Here is a 22,813-nt window from a genome sequence, read left to right as displayed (position 1 = left end):
AGGTCAAGTAGAGAGAGGCTGCGGTGCCAGCAGGCCCGGCTGTCATGATAATGCAATCAGCCCGGGCATGGGGAAATGCTTTCCCAGCAGCTGCCATTGTCGGTTAGCTTCGGCTGTTTGGACAAGCGCGAGAACGTGCTGACGACGTGCGAGCGCGCGCGCACTGGGCGCGTTTTCACCTGATAATCCCCGATGACAGCGCGTGCGTGTGGTTCAAATGGAGCTGAGAGGAGAGGGTGAGATCAGTCTCAAACATTTAGGCCGCTACAGCCACGGCATGTCTCCAGGTCAAAGAGCGGCTCCACCTGGGTCGGGTAATACCAAGCGTGGTCGAGACAACAAATGAAAAGGAAGCGCCGCAGTCGAGCCAAGGGTCTGGCTCGGCTCTACAACTAATTCATGGAACAAACATCATGTGAAAATATGATGGTCTCTTTCAAATCAAAAAGTATGCTTTAAAATGCAGAAGCGTTTTGCCTTAATACATCAGATTATTTTTGATTTTTTACATATTGGGAGGAACTCGCATATGTAATAAGAAAGAAAAAGTAGACTCTGTAAAATAAAATATTTGCCTAGGATCACACATTTTGACCATGTAGGGAAGCCAGGATTGGTCCGAAGATGTATAGTTTAACATTATGCAATTCACCCCCTACATGCCTACTTCTTTCTCTCCTTTGAACACTAAAGGTCTGTGCCTTGTTTTGTTTTGTAGGCTCATGATGGTAGAGTGTGAGTGGCAGGTAGAAGCCACAATAAAGCTTGGCTCGTTTTGGGCTTGAGAGTCCACGAGCAAATTGACGAGAACCACTGCAGATCCCTGGCTTGAGACTCAAAACTTAAGTGGCTCGCACATAAATATTAATAACACTGTGCCAGGATTGCATATGGAACCAAACAGTGCATGCCAGTGGTCTTTTTACCCAATCATGATGCAAATTGTGGTATTGTGTGCAAATGAAAAGCACAGAACTAGTGCTAAAGCAATAGAGTGATGTGCAAGAGGGGGCAGGGTGATACAAAAAGGGGTGGAAGTGAAAAATGACAAAAAGCAGTTTTGTGGGAGCAGATGGAAGATGGGTTCTATCAAAATAATACCTTTTTGTTATATTAACTGAGGTACAGCTGCACATTTTTATAAGACATGGGGTAGTTTTTCTTAGCCCCTATCTTGGAGTATGCCTCATGCAAAGACCTACGGCTAATTAGCAAGTCACAAGCCTGAATATCATTGGGGAGATTCAGCAATTTCTCTCTAAGGTAGAGAAAATGAGTATCACTGAGCGGGGCAACAGTGCTACAATATAACAGAATCAGAGGTAGCAAGTTTTATGTATAATAATGTATAGATCAAAGGGGCTGTCCCAGCAAATTCCGAAAGATATGGGCTCCATGGATAAAATACTATGGGTTGGAGCTGGAGGCGAGATTGGACTTGCTGCTGGGGTGATCGGGGAAAGGGCCCTATTAGTTGTGCGGTATGATCCATTGTCGATAAATGTAGACAATCCAGACGTTACTTCCGATACATATATATATATATATATATATTATATATATATATATATATATATATATCAAAGTCATCGCAGGTAGCCCAAGTGAAGCAGATCCACACGGAGTTGAATAAGCACATTTCTTTATTTTGCATCCATTTCGCAGCTCGCATCCCAAGCTGCTCCGAGAACCACCTTCTTACATATGAGCCTGACGCGTTTCAGGAATTGTCCTTTCATCAGAGGCAAAGGTTCGAAGGTTCATGAAACAGTCTCTGGTCGTGCACCTCTTCAAATACAGATCACCTGCCAAGTGGGCGTGGCCAATCTTGCACTGCATTCTGTGCCTTGTAGTGTACTAATCCTCTTCCCACAGTGGGGCTGCTTCTTGGACCTCAGAATAACCACAATTGTTCCCCCAGTGGGGTGAAGGGCAGCGCTTGGAGCCTTCGGGGGCGAGGCGGACCCCACCTGTGACCAGGGTCCAAGGCGGGCTTCACTCCAGGAGTTCGCCACGGAACGGAGTAAAGACCAGCGCCATTGCAGGTGGTGCTGTCTGTGGCACGAATTTGCAGCTACAAAAACGCACCGAAGGCTCCAAGCGCTGCCCTTCACCCCACTGGGGGAACAATTATGGTTATTCTGAGGTCCAAGAAGCAGCCCCACTGTGGGAAGAGGGTTAGTACACTACAAGGCACAGAATGCAGTGCAAGATTGGCCACGCCCACTTGGCAGGTGATCTGTATTTGAAGAGGTGCACGACCAGAGACTGTCTCATGAACCTTCGAACCTTTGCCTCTGATGAAAGGACAATTCCTGAAACGCGTCAGGCTCATATGTAAGAAGGTGGTTCTCGGAGCAGCTTGGGATGCGAGCTGCGAAATGGATGCAAAATAAAGAAATGTGCTTATTCAACTCCGTGTGGATCTGCTTCACTTGGGCTACCTGCGATGACTGATATATATGTATATATATATATATATATATATATACACACACACACACAATGCTGGAATCTAACCTCATGCTCTCTTTCAGAGGAACTGTTGCTATATCTGTTGCATTATACCAACTGCTATTTCCCAGTACACACTTTGTATCGTGTATTCATGATTTCTTTGTCTGTAAGTTTAAATTACAAAAAACAAATGAAAATATATATATTTTTAAAATAATGTATAGATCACTGCTGCTTTATGTCCAATGCATTACAAAAATAAAGTGTATCTTATGCACATTCTCGATCTACTTTTGTTGTATTTACAAAACACACATTGCTAGTCTTTTAGCTGTGAAGCCCCAACACAATTGTGCTCAATCTACAGTCAAAAGATGTAGTCAGCCCATCTAGACTGGAACATGAGCAATGCATGAGGCACACATTTCTCACCAGCATTCACTTCAACCAGCTGAGCTGTCTTCTCATCTAAAAACTAAAAAAGAAAGGAAGGCTGCCACAGATGAACGTGGAACAGACAGGCAGGAAGAGCATCACAACCGTAGCATAGCTCTGCAGCACACTTGACCTACTTGTGATGGTGGGAGATGTTCATTGTTTTAGATTGAAGACGCAATCTATTTAGTTTGAAGCTGGCCACCTACTTGAACTGTTTGTGTTCCGCTTATGGCAGAAGCGACACATTCGTCAAAGTAACAGTGTCACGCAGATAGAATTGTACCACGTCCAAAGGCTAGAAAAACTGCGTAATTGACATAACGCTTCAAATAACCTCAGTCACTGGTAATGCCAAGCGACGAATATCACGAGGCACGCCCCCTCCGGGCCCCGCCATCCGTTCTGCTGGTTGGGTAGCCTGGCAGCCAATAGGCAGCCGGCCGCCCCGAGTCCTTCCGGGTCGCGGGTGACTCACATCCGGTGTGGTGGGAGGGCGGAGACCTCGGGACTACTTAAGGTCAAACTCCCTTGACCGAGGTCTCTGTTCCCTGCACCACTACTGGACCGTGTGTGCCCCGCAGCTGCCCGCCGTCACTGGATCAAACCTTCTTGAAACTTTCCAGCGTCTCCCGTTGCATTGTCGAGGGAGAGCGGGTGGTGTCCGTGGGGATCCTGATCGAGGCAGGCGTCGGGGCCCTTAAGCCTGCAGCTCCCGTGGGACGATCGAGGGAGTGCGGTGGCCAGCTGGTGTCGGTGGCAGAGATCGAGCACAGAGTACCGTGCACGTTGCCAGGTGAGGGGGTCGGGCCTCGGGGGGCCTCGTGGGCAGCCGTAGTGCGCGGGGGGGGGAGTGTTTGGTTAAAAAGGTACTTGCTTTCCCGCTTTGTTGTGTTGCGGCTGCACGCGGGGTCTCTTGGGGGCGGGCTCCTGCCGGGCGGTGTGGGCAGTGGCTCTGGGGTGACCGGGTGCGGGGGGCGGGGAACTCTGTGGCAGCACGCGGCAAGGTTGCTAGGCAGCGCGCTGGGTAGGGTCGCTAGGCGACGCAGACGCGCCCCGGGGAAATCAGGGAGACGCTAACAGCACGCGTGTTAAAGGGGCAGTGTCGAGATGGTGCCCAAAAAGGGAGGGCAGAAAAGGAAGGGCACAGACCCAGAGTTGGCACAAATAATGAAACTGTTGCTGCGCAAGTTGGGTGAGGACACCCCAGATATTGATACAGGGAGCGAGGTGGAGCCAGAGCCAGAGCCACTACCAGGGAAGGGTACCACCTAGAGCGGCTTTTCCCCCACTTAAGAAGAAGGGCAAAGCACACCCGAAGAGCAAAGGGGTGGACAAGAGCCAAAAGCGTAGGCATACCCCGGTATCGGAGGAGGAGGGCGAGGGATCAGTAGGTCCCGTCCATACTCTACCACTCATACCCGAGGTAGTAGTGGCCCCCCCCCCAGTACCACTCGTGACACCTATTGCCCCCCCCCCCTCCAGCAGATCGGGTGGGGTCATTGTTGTCTGAAATCAGGGAGGCTTTACATGCATTGGCCCCAGGGGGGGCTCGTTGGTTCTGCCCCCACCGCAGCCGGTGGTGGTGCAGGATCCGTTGGAGGGCCTCCTAGCATCGGTGTCTACCCTGGTAGGACAATTGTCGTCCCCAAGTGGGGTGGGAGAGCGAGTGAGTACAGGGACGACAGCGCCATGGGCTCCTCAGCAGGCCGTAGGGCAGGGGGCGCTGCAGGACATCCAGAGACAACTTGCGCAGGTGGTAGAGTCGCGCAGGGCGGGTACATCTGGAGCGAGCGGATCACAACCCCGGCAACTCCACTGGCACCGTGTATTTCAGGAGGTAAGCCAGCTAGCGATACAGGGTGGGCCAGCGCAATTGGCGGGTCGCTTGGGGGAATGCAGGGTAATGTATTATCACAATCAGGCATGCTAGCGACACATGTGACCCAGGAGATGCGGGAAAAAATTTGGAAAGGCGCTTACGTGGACATCTTTTCTTTAATTAGGCCCAATAGGAGGGATATAGATTTCAAGGAGAGGGAGGGCAAAGAAGGATCTTTTAAGGAGAGGAGGCCAAGGGTGGAGGAGACTTTAACCAACTGGCTTTTTGGTTTCCATGTCTTTGTAACAGTGCTTTTGGAGAAGAGCCCGGATCTAGCTATCCCTTTGGTATTCTACACTAACAAAATTGTGAAAGCGCATGCGACGCATGGGGGTTCAGTGTGGTTGAATTATGACAGATTTCCGGTGGGCCAAGGAGCAGAACCCAAGTATTGACTGGGACCAGGTGGAGGTGAACGCTTGGTTGGAGTGTTAGCAGAAGGGACCAGCCCGCTAGGCAGCCCTTTCGGACATCTCAGGGAGGCCCAGGGGAAAAAAGAGGTACTTGTTGGGCCTTCAATAGCAAAGGGTGCACGTGGCCTCCCGGACAATGCAAGTTTAAACATGCATGTTCATACTGCGGTCACGCCTCCCACCCTGAGTTCAAGTGCAATAAAAAAGCAAAGTAGCGGGGGGGGAGGTGCTGCCCCGAAGGACATCAAACCCCCCCAGGCTTAAGTTGCCTACCCCGGTTGATATTGAACGACTGATTTACTGGCTGGACCTTTACCCTGATAGGGTGGCGGCCAGAGTTTTGTGTGAGGGTTTCTCTGAAGGTTTCCGCATCCCTGCTTTACATGTCACTCCCGTTAGCCATTGCAATAACCTATTGTCAGCCAGGACTCACGCATCAGTGATAGTAGCGAAGGTGGAGAAAGAGTGCTCCCTGGGTCGGGTAGCTGGGCCATTCCCTGCCCCTCCCTGGGACAACTATGTTTGCTCCCCTTTGGGGGTGGTATCAAAAAAGGAGCCAGGGCAGTTTAGGATGATCCACAACCTCTCTGCCCCGAAGGGATCTTCCGTGAATGATTCCATTGACCCTGCCCTTTGCACAGTGACGTACTCATCTTTTGATTATGCTGTACAGAAAGTGAGGGACCTTGGGCGGGGGGCCCTGTTAGCAAAAAACGACATTGAAGCGGCCTTCGCTTGTTGCCAGTACACCCAGAGGATTACCATTTGCTAGGCTTCCAGGTGCATCATCAGTTTTACTATGACAAATGTATGCCTATGGGATGCGCCGTGTCGCGTAAGTACTTTGAAACCTTCAGTTCCATGTTGCAGTGGGTCTTTTCATACAGGTCTGGTTGCTTGGATGTGGTACACTACTTAGACGATTTCATGGTAATGGGCCCAGCTGCATCAGGCAGGTGCGCCCAGGCCCTCAGTGACCTGGTAGACATGTTTCAGGAGTTCGGGGTCCCCCTGGCACCCAACAAGACTGTGGGCCCGGAGACTTGCATGTCCTTTTTGGGGATTGAAATTGATACTGTAGCAGGGGAGTGCAGGTTGCCCATGGATAAGGTGCGTGCGTTCTCTCAGGCGATAGAAGCGGCGCTGGCAGCCTCCAAGGTGACCCTGCACCAGCTCCAGGTCCTGGTAGGGCAGCTGAATTTTGCGCTGCGTATCATCCCGATGGGTCGCCCCTTCTCCAGGTCTATCGCCCGGGCTATGGTGGGTCTCACCCAAAAGCACCACAGGGTGCGGTTGAGGGCGGGAGTGAAGGAGGACCTGAAGGTATGGCGTAGTTTCCTTAGAGACTTCAACGGGCGGGTGGTGTGGCCTGCCCCTCCGGTGTCCAGTGCGGAACTTGGCCTGTTTACGGACTCAGCAGGTAGCATTGGCTTCGGCGCCATCCTGGGGACCGCTTGGTGTGGAGCTGTGTGGCCACCTGCCTGGCACAAGAGGGGCCGGACAAAGAATATAGCCTTCCTGGAACTCTTCCCTATCTGGGTGGCGGTGACTATCTGGGCGGAGCGCTTCAGGGACAGGGCTGTGACTTTCTGGTCTGACAACATGGCCGTTGTCCAGGTTATCAATAGGCAGGGGGCTACCTGCCCGCATGTGCTGCGCTTGCTAAAATTGTTGGTGCTGGCTTGCTTGAAATTGAACTTAACCTTCAAGGCGGCGCATATACCCGGTGTTGATAATCATGCTGCTGATGCTTTGTCTCGTTCCAAGTTGCAGGAGTTCCGGAGGTTCCACCCACAGTCGGAGGAGCGAATGACTACATTCCCTACATCACTGTGGACAATTGGAGCCCCGCTTTAGCGGGGCTGGTAGGTGCCTCCCTGAGTGACCGTACAAGGCGGGCTTATCAACAGCATTTTAACGTGTACAGGTCTTTCACAGAGCGGGCAGGGGCGGCAAAAATGTTTTCCCCAGACTCAATACATGGCTTTCTTCAGGTGTTAAGGGAGCAAGGCATGGCCGTTGCCTATGCCAGGGCCAACTTATCGGCGATCGGTTTCTTTGCCAAGGTAGCGGGGGTGCAGGACCCAGGGACCTCCTTCCTCATCAGAAAGGCCTTGACGGGGTGGGCTAGACTTGAGGGGCCGAGGCGGGACTGCCGTAGGCCTCTGGATCTCCCGACCTTGATTAACATCCTGGGGGTCTTGCCATCTGTATGTGTCTCACCGTTTGAGGGGGCCTTGATGGGAGCAGCCTTCTGCTTAGCCTTTTACGGGGCGTTCGGCTCGGGGGAGTTGGTCGGGGCCTCCAGACTGGACCATGGGGGGGGGGGGGGCCTGCAGTTCCAGGACATGGTTCTTTCCCCGAGTGGCCTGGTAGTCCTACTGAGGCGTTCCAAGACGGATCAGGGGGGGAAAGGTAGCACCATCCGCCTTCGTCCCGCCCCGGGGGTGGCGGCTTGCCCGGTAGCACGGATGCAAGCCTACTTAGCCGTACGTCCAGCGGAGGGGGGCCGGGCCCTATTTGTACACAAGAACGGCTACTGCTTGTCACAGTTTAAATTCAAGGCCAAGTTCAGGTTTTCCTCTCACTCCTTCAGAATTGGGGCGGCAACCTTAGCGGCCGGGGCAGGCCTCTCTCCTGACGCAGTAAAGGGGGTCGGGCGCTGGTCGTCCGGCTGCTACAAAAGATATGTTAGGCCAGATCTGTTATGACCAGAATTGGAATTGTCCTCCTCATGCTGGTCGATGTTTAACAATGTCTTCTCTCTCCTTCTGATTAGTATGCCCGAATCGGTGGTATGGGTTCTGGGGCACTCCTTCGTGCGTCGTGCGGCGGTGCGCTTGCAGCAACGTCAAGTGGTGAAGCCGGCAGACTTGGGCGACACCGAATTCGTATGGCATGGCGTCGGCGGGATGCAGATCCGACATTTGAGGCGGACAGTCAAGGAACTCAGAGCTCAGAGGCGCCACAAGTCTCCGGATTGGATCGTGATACATTTGGGAGGCAACGACATGGTCGACAGAGGACGCTTGGCCGTCAAGGAGGCATTGCTGGCAGAATTTGCCTGGCTAGGGCACACGTTCCCGGCAGCAAACATTGTTTGGTCAGGAATGCTCTCGCCCAGGAGTCCGGGTCAGGTCTTTGAACGTTTCAGTGAGGAGACTAAATGGTGAAGAGGCAAGGTTGTGCTCAGCGAAGGGCCGCTTGCGCTACTTACTACACCGGTTGATCAGTGGAGAAGCAATGTACCACCAGGACGGGGTACACCTGTCGGACTTAGGAACAGACACTTTCATAAGAGAACTTTGGTCATTCATTGCGAACGCAGGTGGGGAGGGTGTCAGACCTGAGGGCCTTGGCCACCCTTGTGGCGGTAAAGAGACCTGCGAGCAATAAACAGTGATTGATGGGAGGCCGCCTGGCGGACTCCATAGGCCAGCTCTGAGGGGGGATATGGTAAGCTCTCCGCGGGGAGGAAGTCACCACCGGCTGGGGAGGCTAGGGCGACAGATTTTGAGCCTCCTGGGCGTCCCGGGGCAGCCTGGTGGTAGAGGGGTGGGCCCCGGTAATCACGGACAAGGAACAGGAGTGCGGGCCTACCACTCTAGGGGGCAGGTGCACGGCATCTGGCGTAGGATACCCCAGCGCGAGATGCGAACCAGATGGGGCTCCTCCCTTAGGGCTGGGGGAACAGGAAATGTACAAGAGTTGTTTTAAAATGTAAATATGAATATCAATATGCATAATGGATGCTTGTCATGTTTATTCAATGTTGAGAATTAAACATGGCCTTTTTTACCCCACAGAAATCTCCTGGTTATTAAAAAATGTGATGTGGGGTATTGCATGTTGTGTTCAGTTGGGGTTATGGCGGGGGCAGAACTGGAGGGTGCGGGTCCTATTACTCAAAGCCACATTACAGTTCAATGCTTTTTTGCCCACCGCATCACATCAGATACAGCCATATGTAAATCAGTCTTGGTCCTTCTCCAGTAGAACAGTCCAGCCCAGTCTGCCAGGCCAGATGCAAAGGTTATGCGAGCAGTTTTTCTGATGCACAGTGACAATGATGCTTTGCAGAAATAGGAAGAAAACAAAGTTTTAACATGGGATGGATCATGCAGTGGGAGCTTTAAAGAGCATGTAGTTCATATGAACAATTGGAGCTTGGATGACTTATATGGCATACTATGCATTCATAAATCTATCACAAAGTGAAAAAAATACAGCATCAGTAAGTTAAGGGATTCTTTGATCGCTGACCAGTCTAATCGGGTTCTACAACTTAATTATTGTCCTTTTGCCTTTCTTTGCAATAAAAGGTGCTTACCTTTTATCCCTGCCACACTGCAAGTATTAAAGCCTCACATCACCTTCTTCACAACGCTGCATGTTTTTATATTGATCTTGGATTGGAAATAATTTCATAGGCCTGTGCCAGTTTAGAAGGAATCTGCACAGTTGCTAATATATTGCTTACATTTGAGAGTAATTGAGGGATGCAGAGGCATGAATGACCCTTGAAAAACAATGCCTTTTTCATTTCTGAAGTTAGTAGAAGCATGGCAAAGGGGCTAGATGAAAATATTTGGATGTGGTGAAAACACTGGTTAGGTAGCTGAAAACATTTTCTAGTGACACCTTCTATTTGACATTGCCTGCAACACACCCAATTAATGCAAGCCTCAAACTCATATCACAAACGTAATGAATAGAGTGAAGAGATGTGTTATATAACATTCATGCATGAATATACATTCTGAGCACAGGACCAATGCTGAGGTCATGAATCTCATACAGACAGACAGAGTACAATAAATATCAGAGTAGTGGGCATTCCTGTAGGTACAGAGCCGAGTCTCATTTAGAGAAATTGATAAATCGTTCATCTTTCCAGGCCACCATTATTAAAAATGTTACTTCAAATGTACAAACAAGCAATGAACCGAACCCTTCGACTCTTTCTCCTCAATGGTGAGCAGCTTTTAATCTAAATTTTGTTTATTCTTACTAGTTTACAGACTTTTTTGTTGTTGTAAATACATGGGTAATTAAAACCTAAAATATGAATGTACACTGTGCTTGTAGAATCAAGTCAGATAATAGGATATAGCCCTACTTCTTCACACAATCCAAGTGTGGTCGAAGTTCTACATGGGGCTGCAGGCAATACTGAGTGCTCTCCAGATGTTCTAGGGTGAAGTAAGGCTGTGCACATTGAAAAAATGTGACAATGTTTGGAAACATATTACGCCTGGAATAGGCATTAAAAAGAGTTGTAATTTAAGAAACAATGCATTTAGGATTTCCTAATTAAAAAACATATTTGAATTTCTCGATTCCTGCATCTGTCACAATTTAACTGTCTTTATAATAAACCACACCCATTTTGACATTTCAAGTTCTTGAGGGGAACAATCGTACTAACTGAAGCACTTGCAGAGTCAAAGGACTGAGTCCTGGAATTCCATCTCCCCACATAAAGGTCAAGTCCTATCAGGAAAGGTGGAACTCATTCTACCAATGTCCACCAGTGCACTTTGAGATAGACAAACAGGAAGTGTGTAGCAGTGGCACGCCTACACTTCCTGTTTGTGGGTCTTGGGGAAAGCAGAAGGGTTCTCTCTGCACAGGAGGAAGTGGAAATGTAAAAATGTACCAAGCTGCAGACGTCGAAGGTGCGGTGGGGGCAGGAAGCCTTGAGGTTATCATGCAGGAGGAGCATTGCAAAGCTGAAGGAGGGATGTGAAGAAATGCATTACAGAAGCGACTACTGTCAGGGTTCTTTGTCTTTAAATGTAGAGCGGAGATCCTTCTGAGCACGCCTGCTCGGTGTGCACCAGTATTACTCAGAGGTAAGCAGAAAGTGGAAAACCAAGTACATGCACTGATCTATTTCTGTCATCCTGCAGCAGACAGCACTGGGAAGGGGTAGCCATGTCAGAAAGCTGAATGTTTTCCTTGTAGTGCTCTAGACCTTCACCTTGATGGCTTCCTTCTGTTAGCTGGGGAATGGGTGCAGCAAAATGCGACTAGCCTAGCGTGGTCAGTATCCTTCTGTCTGCCCTGCATGAATGCCCTGGGTCAGAACTAGAAACGAGCTCGGGGCTTGTTTGGCAAAAGGAACTAATCTGAGGGAGCAACTGTGATGTGATCACATCAATACTCATTTTACAAAGCAGCTTGCCTTTAGGCGCTATTGTCGCTGTCAATAACATGACTTTAAATGGCGAGATCTTAGTTCTGCAGGTGAATCTCCGCTCAGAGTCTCTGAACTATGTCAAGTGTCTGTAACGCCCCCCAGTGCGACAAAGAAGGGGCTGCACTTTCTACATTTTCTACACATGGACTACGCATCGGAACCAAGCTCGTATTGCCATGTTATCAGTTCAAATATATTTTGTATTCCAATTGGATAGGGTCCAGTTTTGAAGGGTGGGGTGTATAAGGTGCATTGCCGCTGAGCCTTGCATGCTCTATGCAGTCTTACAAACTGGAGGTGTGAGAGCCTCTGAAGACTCAAGATGGGCTAGACCCAGATGCCCGACTGTGGTTCCGCTCGAGGTCCTCTTGGACCCCTAAGCCCAAATGGAGCTGAGCTCTCATGTGGCTTCTGTCTGTCACCCATGCTCTAACCTCCTTTACCTAGATTTAAAGACAAACCAGTATTTGTTTCTTCTAAAACAGAACAGAGAAAGATATCCATCCAGTGGCTTAATTGCACAATATGAAACCAGAAAACCGTAGGCCAATCTCAGCTTACCAAATTGTGTGGTCAAAGGCAAATATTTTATTTCACTGTACTTCCTTTTTTTCTTTATTATTGCATAGGAGAGCCCCTTGAAATACATCAGTTCAGAGTGTGCTCTGTACAAATACCTCTTGCGTGCATGATTTAATAGATTATTAATGTTTCTCCCAACGCAATAAGAATGTAGGCCACGCAGGCTGCACATGACAACTGACCCCTTTTAGTTCACAAATGGCATCCTCGTGAGGGTGGAGAAAGGCCTAAATGTTTCTAAGTTCATGTTTTAAAACTATCACTTTTAATAAATACCTTTCAATACATTGATATTCTTTGATGCACTAAGGTGAAACGCTTCCACATGTTTAAGAAATACATTTAAAAAATGTTTTAATAGACTTTACCATATTTGTATATGATGTTTGTTGCGCGATTTCCATGCCAAACATTTTCACGGTTCGAACCGTGCACCGGCTTCTAAAGCCAAGCCAGACCCTTGGCTCGGTTTTAACTCTGCTTTTTGGTCCACTCACATCCTTTGCATACCAAAGAAAATGCCAACAGACTACTTTAACACCAGTCAATGAGTAACCTATAACTGTCAACAGCACCATAATTACAAAGGACCTCTGGGGCCAAAGAAAGGGTAGTACGGTGTTCTAAAAATGCACATTAATGTAACAAGATACCATAACATAAAAAAGTTGAATAAAATCCAAGTATGTGTAATGTGCGTCATTGCACAGTAGTGGATCCGTTTGACAATTGGTTAGTAGTCCTGCTAAAAAAATACAAGTAAATAGCAAATTATAAGCTTACACCTATCAGTTGAACAAACACTCCAAGCACAATCACCCTGTACTTTTAAACCTAGCACTAATTGTTGTTACCACCCAACCCGATGGTCCTCATTATGTTGACCTTGGAAGGAAAGACGTCTGAGTCAATCCTACCGGAGTTTCGACCTCTGACCTCAAGGTTAGGAGCATCTCAGCAGAGGGCACACAACCACTTATCTAGGCCTTCAGCAATTAAGGGCTGCAACATTCAATGAATCCCCAGTGATTGAAGCCTGGCCCGCACGGTTCACCAGTGTTGAGTTCTAATAAAGTGTAATGATATTTATTGTTCTAAATAATTGGTACATCTCGGGCTGAAATAGCACCAGCTTCTCCGGGGTGAGCCCTCGCTGGCATTGGGCCTTTCAGGTTTCATCAGCCAAGGTGCTCTCAGGGCTGCGCGGCACTAACTTCCCATTCACCGCATCTTCAGCTAATTAACTCTCCTGATTACAATAATTAGTATTGATTCACTCCGGGATGACTTCCTGAGCATTCAGGCCCAATCTGCACGCGCTGTAAAGTTCTGGATATGAATATTAATGGCGCGCTCTTGCTTTGTTTCAGAGCCTCAGAGGTGCACTATGCAATCCTATACACTTCAGTTGCAGATGTGAACACACTTCAGGTTTGAACTCACTGAGCAGATGCGTCAAGAAGCACATTATGCGTCAGTAGACTTATATGCAATCATTTGTTCGATTATAGAGTCCTTCGTAGAGCACCTAAGTAACCCATGGGGTCCATAAAAGCGCTGTAAAGCGCAGCAGAACAAGCAGGAGGCGAATTCAGGCTGAACAGCGGAGTGGTGATCAGTCTGCTTCTAAACACACAAAATGGCGTCAGTCAGGGCGGTACATGGAGGAAATTGCCCTTGATCAAGAAGTTTATGTGTCTTCTGGTTCCATAGTGGACAGGCATCCACTCCCTGGACGCGGCATCCTTGAGTATATATCCGACAGAGTTGTATAAGAAGATTGGGGCAAGTCAGTTTAAGAATTATTCCACTTCCGATCTTTATTTCTAGATTACTGAAGTCCCATGCTTGCATCCGTTCCTGCCTGCTCTGCTTCCTCACTCTCTAGACCTTAGTCAAAGCCTAACCGTACCTGCTGCAGCCAGTGCTAGATTACCACTCTAGCTCACCTCCTAGTCTGGAGATGAGAAAAGTGCTGCTGTATTTACATCTCTTCCTGGTGCGAGAAACTCATGACACTTCATGCAATCGATGTCAAAATGCTGGCTATGCTGCTGCCAGCTCAACCAACCTTACTTCTCTTGATGGACTCAGTGCTAGGGTGTGGGCGGGACCTGTACTGTACCAGTAGAAGCCAGTGAAGAGGTCATTGCCAATTCCCTTGGAAACCAGGAAACTGATGCCATCCATCACTTACAGTATTAGTAAAATGGGGAAGCAGAAGGGATCTGTACTCTCAGATGGAGGAAAGACCAATCGGGTTATATTAAGCTAACCCAAAGAACCCCAACTACTCTCAGAACAGGGAGGAACCCACGCTACCAGGGCTGAACCCATTGTGACAACGACCTTGCACACAAGAACTCTACGTGGTTTGGCATGCATGCAGGACACTGGCTCTTGAATACTCTGCATAGACTTGGATTCCTGCAGAACAATGGGCCATGGGCTCACATCCATGTGGGACAACGGACCCTGAGCACTATGTTATATATGAATTTGGATTCATGCAGGACTGGGGTTATCGTACACTCGTCTTAACCTTGGCTTGGATTCATGCAGGACAATGATCCCTCAACACGCCACACTGGCCATTGGATTTAGATTCCTTCAGGTGATCCCTGAAAAATCTACTCAACCTGGGATTGGCTTCATGGAGGACAGTAGTTTCTAAACACTCCATTCTTCCTGGGCTTGGTTCCTTGCAGGACAGTGGTCTCTGGACACCCCACTCAACCTGGGCTTGGATCCATGCAGGCTGCCATGGCCCGTGCAGGTGACAGTGGTGGGGCCAGGTGAGGGGGCGGGGGTCAACAAATGGCGACGAGGGAAAATTAAATTAAGGGACTATGGGCCCTGCGTACGCCACTCTTCCTGGGCTTGGATCCATGCAGGACAATGGTTGTCAAACTGTCAAACACTCCTCTTAACCTGGGCTACGATTTATGAAATGCGATGGTCCCTCTACACACCACTATTCCTGGACTTAGAGTCTTGCAGGGCAATGGTCCCTTAAATACCGCTTAGCCTGGGCTTAGATTCATGCTATCCATTTTGCATGCCACAGTTTGTAAGCGATGTGTACATCACCTAGGCGATTTTGCCATTATGTAAGTAACTTGTACACAGCAGTGTAGCTAATGTGTCATGGGCCCTAGTGAAAGTAGGAAAATGATCCCCTACTCCCCCACCCCGGGTTGAATTGTAAAATACGGCAATAATCGGGGCTGAGTAGGCCGCTTAGGAGTCAAGACTCTAGGCCCTGGTGCCACTGCACCTGCCCGCTACTGCAATGGAAGCTACGCCCCTGCTTGTATGTGGTACAGATATATGTGCAGCTGCATGTGTGAGAAGGCGAGTGGCACATGTGGGGGTGTTCTAGGGTATTGGGAGGTGTGGACGCTCGGAGAGGCGGATCCAAATACTGGGCAGGGCAAAGACTTGGGCTGGCACCACTTTCATCGCACTGTGCAATGCACTGAGATAACAAGCACCAGCACTAGGGTGACCAGGCGTCCCCGTTTTGCCAGGACGGTCCTTGTTTTCAATCAGCTGTCCCAGCAAATTTCAAGAAATTTAGCTCATGTCCCCGTTTTTAGAGAGGGTCGACTGAAAACGGTGGGAGGTGTGTTTTATGTTTTACAAAGCAGGGATAGTTAGCAGTGGTTTCAAGAAAGCAATTTAATTAACAGGCTAGCTACTGGGCTTAAAAATTGCATTTTATGTATGTTCTTACTGCCTGTTCTGTAATTCTCTGCTGGGGACCGCTCTCATCGCTTGAAGTAAAATTGTAGTCCTTCTTCTATTTTTGTGAAATGTCCCAGTTTTTGCCTTTAAAATTCTGGTCACCCTAACCAGCACACACATTGCACCAATAGAGCCACTGGTCGTGCTATGCACTAGCCGTGCGTTAATCTGCACGCTGAGCACAGCAGCAATGGCAGAGCCCGATAAACAGCAGACCAATGAGGAAACTGCAACGTGTTAGCGTTGCGGAGCAGCCTTCGCGGCACAAGTGCGCAGGGGGCCCAAGGGTAAGGCTAGGCTGAAGATAAGGGCATCTGTATCTAGTTTTCTTTGAACCTTGCGCCCGTCCCTTCTTTCCAAGGCATGATAACTCATCAAACCTCATTTCCCTCCCACCCTCCCTCCGTAGCCCAGGCTCCACGAGCGTCCCAGACCCCCTGCAGTAGCCGGGGGACAGGCAATGCTGTGCCCCCTGCACGACGCCCTGCTGGCCTGGCGCCCTCACAGTGGGCCGACCGGATGTGGACGCGCCTCCTCGACCGTCTCTGCAGGGGGTGGGTGTGGGGGGCGTCAGCGGCTCCTGGAGCGGCGACCACTGTGCGCTTCATGGAAGACTACCCCCACCCCCTCCCCCCAGTAGGTGATGATGTCCCCTGGCTTCAGCGACAGAGGCTTGGGGTAAAATGGCACGGGCACAACCGACGCACAAACCCTGTGGTCTTGGGCATGTCGGTGCTTCTCGCTGTATACCACGCCAAACACGTCTATTAAACGACTTATTGACAGCTTGCTTACATAATTAGTCTTACTGAAAGCTACTTTCAGTCGGCGCTCAATACAACGTACAATGCTGCGGCTTTTAAGTACACTAAGGTCGCAAAGCGCACACCAGAGCCTGGTAGACCCGAAACTGCCGATGCTCTTGTAATGCCCAATCAATACAAGCAGCGAGCATCGGGGAGTTTTTTCTGTATATATTTGTATTGGCATTTAAGACAATATTGTACAATCCAGGTTTTTGTATAGTAACAACCCACCCAAAACCGAGCAATGAACAATCTCCGGGGTGAGGGCATCGTAAGTTGAATTTAGCAGCAAGCCGACCACTGCTTTCCCCTCTGTGGAGGGCTCCGATCGCGGTTCTACTTTGATGCCTCTTGGACGGGACTGAGTCAAACACATCTCTGGTTGAATCGCCGCCGTCCAGATCTGCTCGTCACCTGCAGCTCACAGGTGGGGCACGCTCAGCCTTTCAGCCTTCCCCGCAAGGCTCACAAAACACGCACCGTTTATTTCCGAAGTAACAGCTTCCATCTTTTGAGATTCAAGATACTGTATGCTTTGTGGACTTTAGAATATATCGCAATAAGGATTATTTATATCATGCCCGCGCGCGCACATACGAGGGCGCGCAGATTTAAAGCCTTTTGACACCCGATTGCTCTTCGGTTTAGCAAATGGATGCAGCCAGACAGGCGGGGGCTGGTTGCTATAGTAGCTGCAGAGCATCTCAAAATGTGTGTTGCAGAGAGCTCCGGTATGGTATCACACCGCAGGGGTTGAGCTTCACACCCTTTTAAGGTACATAATTTTTTTTTAAATAAACATGAATAAAGTGACAAAAGGCCACTTAGATGGAGGTATCGTACTGTGCACGAATAAAAAAAACAAATACATTAATACATACATAAAAGTAAACGCCTACAGTTAGGTAATGATCTAATGGGGACATTCACATTCTTTCCCTGGGCTAGAGGCCAGGCTGCTCATCGGGGTAATAGCATAAGGGCAGTCCATAGAAAGGATTCGCGAGAAGACTGGGAGGAGCAGCAAGCCTCACTCACTTCCATGCCATGAACCGGGGTACGAGGACCCCCCTGACAAGATGGGCGACGTCAAGGAGGGGTCGTAGAATGGTGCACATTGGGGGAGATCTCTCAGGGTCTGAGACCTCCTAAAATATGCAGTGGGCCACTGAGCAGAGTTGGAGGGGACGCATGGATGGGGGTGCAGTCATGAGTTGGAGGATGTACAACATTCTAGTTCGTTTAAAGTCAATGGTATATTTTTTGGGGCAACTGGTGAACTAAAAAAAAAAAAAAAGAGGGTTAAGGGAGCGTTGTATACTGTCTGTTGTGCCAGCAAACGGAGCTGTTGAACTAGGAGTTACGAGCTCCAATCCCAGCTCCCCTACATGACCACCTGAATGATCTTAAATAAATAAATTAACCCGCTTATACCTTGGTTTCATTACCTGCAGGGCCAAACTGGGACAGAAAATTGTCCGGGGCATTGAAATAAAAGTGGCCCCCGTTAGAGAATTAGATAGCTAAAAAAGTGCCCCATATGTACAAATCAAGGCAATTTTGATCATGTAAAGATATGCTGTATAGAGGTGTTTTTCAAGCTTTGGGAGACAATGTATTTGTACTTGCTACAGGCAATGTTTGTGGTAATGTTAGGAAAATCAGCAATAACCCCGACCCACCATGCCATAAAAAGAACCACAAACAGCCACTAAAATCTGCCTTACATTGACCTGTCAGACCAGCTGACAGACGGCAGTACAGGCCAGTCCAGCCCTGCTTACCTGCCTCTTCTGCCATACAATTGGCTCCCTTGCCAGTCGTCAAAAGGTGGTTTCAAGCGTTGTACAAAGCACACTGGACATTCAAGTGTTACTTTTTAAAGCGAGGACACCAGAGCAGTGGGGCGTGGATCAGCTAAGACCAGACGTCAGCTCTTGTGAAACAACACACTGCGCTGGGGTTTACAGGGCCAGGGAGGCTGCGTTGCTTCCTCAGTCGTTGCAGCATCACATGGCTTCACTTCCCTTTCTTCAGCTAGAAAAGCTTTCTCAGCCCTCTCCTTCCCCGGACCTTCGGCCAGCCCCGGCTCCAGCTGCAGAGCATGTGCAGCTCCACAAGGGGGGGGGGGGGGGGGGGGGGGGGGGGGGGGGGGGGGGGGGGGGGAGGGGGGGGGCGGGGGATCTTGTCCCAAGCGAGTAACAAGGTGTAATCAGGGGCAGCCTTAGGCATGTGCAAGCTGTGCACCTGCACAGGGCCACCAAACCACAGGGGCCACCACTTCAATATATATCCTTAATATAATAATCCTCTGAGGATGGATACATATTTGTGTGGCGGCCCCTGGCAGGGATTTGGCGGCCTCCAGCTCTGTTCCACTTTCAAACACCCTGCCCCCCCCCCCCCCCCCCCTTCACTGGCCTCCGTGCTCCGGCCCGCCCAGACCCCCTCTTCCGGGGCCCCCTACCTACTCTCCCTGCCCAGGGCCACCATGAGCCTAGAGCCGCCCCTGGTGTAATGAACCCAGCCCTTAACCCAATGTGCGGAATAATACTTCTTATGAAACATTTCACGCAGTTTATCCTCTGACACAATGTATAACTTTATGTATAGCAAAATATAACATATGCTGTGGAAAATAGGGATTATGGAATATAATATGCACAGAAACACATAATAACACTGTAATATGACAACATATGTTTCTCCAGCAGCAACATTGAGAGTCGTATTTGGAAAGACAGCCTCAAGTGTAGGTTCTGCTTTTTGGGCAATCCCCTCTAGTGTTATGATGCAAGACGTGTGCTGCTTTGTACTGCCTCACAAACTCAAATACAATATAGAAACGTATGAGAATATTTCTCAGCATATCAAATAACGTTTAGTACACAGCAACATGAGATAGGGGGTAAAAGTGCATGACGCAGGACAAAAATACACAAGGTGGTGGGAAGGCCTGTGTTGACAAGTGGCCTTCAAGTGACCACCCTGCATGTGAATCCTAATGTTCTGGAATTTACCGGCACTGTGAAGAACCCACTCATTTGTGCAAAGCTGTAAGTGGAAATGGACCAAAAGCAAATCAATAACAAAATATCTTTCAGCTACACAATACCTTTGAAACTAAGCACACCTCTGCACCGACCACCACTTACACATCATGCGCGACTCCTGCAGACTTCAGAACACGTCTGAAGTGGTGAGACAATGATCTTTCTATGGCCAGAAGGAGTCATCATAGAGGCATCCGTTATCACACAGGAGCCGGGCATGTCTTCTAATACAAAGCCAGATATTTCCCTATTTTAGTTTTTTGCAAGATACAGCTTTACAGCAATAAAGATAAGATCTCAGCGATCTCCAGGGACAATAAAGCAAAACATTGTTTTTAGTTGTGTCAGTTAAAAGTATCACTACCTAAAAACATATTAAATAATTAAGAAAATGCTTGAACAGGAACCTAATTCTGCAATCTTAAAATGAACACTATGTTTCTCTACCAATAGCATTGAACGCCATCACAATCTGCAAAATGCATTAACCCTTGTGAACTCATGATGCAGATATAAAGACACGTTGCACTCGTGTGGTGTGGACTGACACGATATAGCCAAGGAACGTTATGTGAACAAGAAACGTTACGTGAAAACTGGCTTAAACAATAAGTACCTCAAAGATAAAGGCAGCAAAGATATTTCGAAGCGCTTTGAAACACCTGCACTGGGGCCAGTGGCACTACACACAACAAAGGAATGAATAAATTAATCTATAAAATGACCCCTGACCAAGATGAACATAGCGACAAAAAACATGGCCTCCAGCAGTAGCTGTAAATGGCTTTCATATTGCAAGCAGGCAACTCTAGCCACAAAATGGGAGCATCCTTGCACACAGCAACAGACAGTAGAGTTGCGACTCAAGAACTTAAGTTTAGAACCCCAAAATGTCCGATGTAAAAAAAGACATTGAGTGGTAGTTTGTACCCTCCCGCCACCCCCCTCGCTTTAAAATTGATACTTGTCAAAACTCAGATTTTGCTAAAACAAAATGGGTTATTTTTTTCGGAGATCGCGAGATGATTCCTAGCATCTGCATTTGACGTCATTTAAGGGCATCTCTGTATTCGCCCATAAATCCTCCGTTACAGATATTAAATACCATTCATGTTTCCCTTCGTGGTGAGAACCATGTACAATCTGACGTTTTTACGCCTTCTGGTGCAAACTGAAAGGGAGTCTGGCGCTTGCTTCAGCATTTTGCAAAGCGACTGCTTGCTCTGATATGGGGGAGAGAAAGAGTGCGGAGTGCGGGATCCGAGCTCACTGAAGGATTACCTTTCTGCAGCCGGTGTATTAGCGCGCTCCTATGACAACCAGGAGATTCCCCCAAAGGCAGTCACAGTCCAAATGATGGGGCATAAAACACGCCGGGCGCGCTCTGGACACGAGGCGTTCGTCAGCTTGATATACGCTTTACAGGCATTTCGAATCGATAAGTTTTTCTCTCTGCTTAACGGCAAGGCAGGTGATCAATTCTCAACTTTTCTCTGCGCAGACACCGTGGGATGAGCTAGAGGCGAGGCAGACGCTGGTCAGCCCGGTGGAAACACCTGCGCGAGGGGCCGGAACCCGCCCTAACACCGAGCCGGCACCGCACAAACAGAGCGCGAGAGATACAAGAGGCAAAACGGGGCTGGAGGCGGAAAGGTGGGGGTTGGGGGCGGTGGGAGGGTGGGAAAGGGGCACGCACGGACTGGAATGAAGCGAGTTTGACAGCTCCATTGTCGGGCCGTCCCATTGTCAGGCGCAGAGATGAATTCAAAGCCATGCCTCAGCGCCGGACAAACAACAGGCGACATTGTGGAAGCACGGAGCCGAACTGGCAGGGTTCCCGCTCACCATCACTCTCCCCACCCTGAAAAGCTGGGCGTGCGCCACTCCCCCCGCTGCACACTTCAGGACGCCCACTTGAGGCCGCTCCGTCCCCCTAGAAGGGGGCCCGGGCAGTGGTAGCGCCGAGAGGCTCTATTTAGGGAGGATAAATCCAGATTAAAGCACCGTTGGCAGGGGCGGCTTTAGACGGGATTAGGAACGGATGGAGAGGGAGGCTGTACCTGGAGAAGGCTGAGTTCGTAGCGGGCACGGAACAAAGAAAGAAAAAAACATAAGGAAGAAGAAAAGAAAAAGAGACCCAAACTAACAGCAAGAGGCATGGCGGACGGTCGCTCCACGCCGGAGCGCGCGCGCGTTTCCCTCTCAGGGGCGCGAGAACTATCTGCACCCTGGCTCACCCCGTCCACAGCTGTAAACAAAACGCGGGAAAAGGGGGGGAGGGGGCTTGGGAGGAAACTCCACCTACCTCAGAAGCAGCTCCTCATTTCTCATAGTAACCGCCAGTTTGGGACAGCGCATGCTTTCTGCACAGAGACTCTCAACAAAAGCCGGTTCACAAGTGCGCTCAAACATCAATGCCAGTGTGGCTGCTCGCTAATGGCCACTCTCCCCCCCTCGCTCTCTCTCTCCGGCGCGCTCACCCCCTCTCCAGTCAGCGCAGAGTGCTCGAGCTGAGGGCCCCTGCAGAGCCAGTAAGCGGGAGTAATCCTCTGTGACAAGTTACGTTGTCTGGGCATATTTCACATTAATGCACTGCGCTGCCTATAGGGACCTTGTTTGCAGTCTGCCTAGCCTGCCTGGTGCTGGCTCGCCTAATTGCCAACCGAAATGGCTCAAAAATTAAGAGGGACTCAATTAGTGAAGTCTGAACTTTTTTTTCTTCATAATAGAATTTGAGGAAAAGGCGGTTCTTAGTATGTTTTTTTTTTTCTGCTGCTTCGGCCTGATAACTCAAGAATCATCTTTCGGTCAGCACGAGGTCTCTTTCTCAACACTGTGTGCTGTTTTTAAAGCAGTATATGAGCAATTTAACAGCCGTGTGTTATTTTAAGCAAACCGTTTTTTGCACATATTTATTTATTCATCACTATATTATATACTTGTGGTGTCGATGCTCTGCAGAACATGTTAAGACTTTCGGTAGATATTCAATATGAGACCTAGCTGGAGACATCTGCGCGCAAAGTTCAAGCCTGTGCGTCAAATCCTGACTCAGTCTTTCATCCTTCAACTGTCGATAAAATGATTAATGTTCATTTTGACAATATTTACATTTGTTCTGTAAAGTGCTACGAAACGGCAAAGCAATGGAAGCAGTTGCTAAACAATGATATATAAAAAAATATTATTTTCACTTACAAATAAAAACATCAAAAGCATTTTGGGTCGGAACAATT

The 22,813-nt window shown here is 49.0% G+C and overlaps 1 protein-coding gene across 25 annotated transcripts in view; it reads right to left on the bottom strand.

The window, feature by feature from the left end:
• Positions 1-22,813, bottom strand: part of CELF2 (CUGBP Elav-like family member 2) — a 1,275,464-nt gene that overhangs the window by 585,077 nt on the left and 667,574 nt on the right. For 11 of the 25 annotated variants that reach the window (XM_086918975.1, XM_086918980.1, XM_086918979.1 and 8 more), the window contains exon 1: positions 21,883-22,031. The exons of 1 other annotated variant lie outside the window; for it this stretch is intronic. In XM_086918975.1, coding sequence (XP_086775101.1) covers positions 21,883-21,989 — 107 coding nt within the window. In that variant the 5' untranslated portion in view covers positions 21,990-22,031. Of the gene's footprint in view, positions 1-18,308; positions 18,430-20,858; positions 21,181-21,882; positions 22,035-22,813 lie in introns of those variants that run through there. 13 more of the 25 variants (XM_086918970.1, XM_086918972.1, XM_086918977.1 and 10 more) reach the window with 5 other exon arrangements.

Source organism: Lissotriton vulgaris, chromosome 1_1 (assembly GCF_964263255.1).
Source record: "Lissotriton vulgaris chromosome 1_1, aLisVul1.2, whole genome shotgun sequence".
Taxonomy (NCBI): domain Eukaryota; kingdom Metazoa; phylum Chordata; class Amphibia; order Caudata; family Salamandridae; genus Lissotriton; species Lissotriton vulgaris.
The sequence above is the reverse complement of the archived record's forward strand: the minus strand, read 5'-3'. Positions and strand labels throughout refer to the sequence as shown.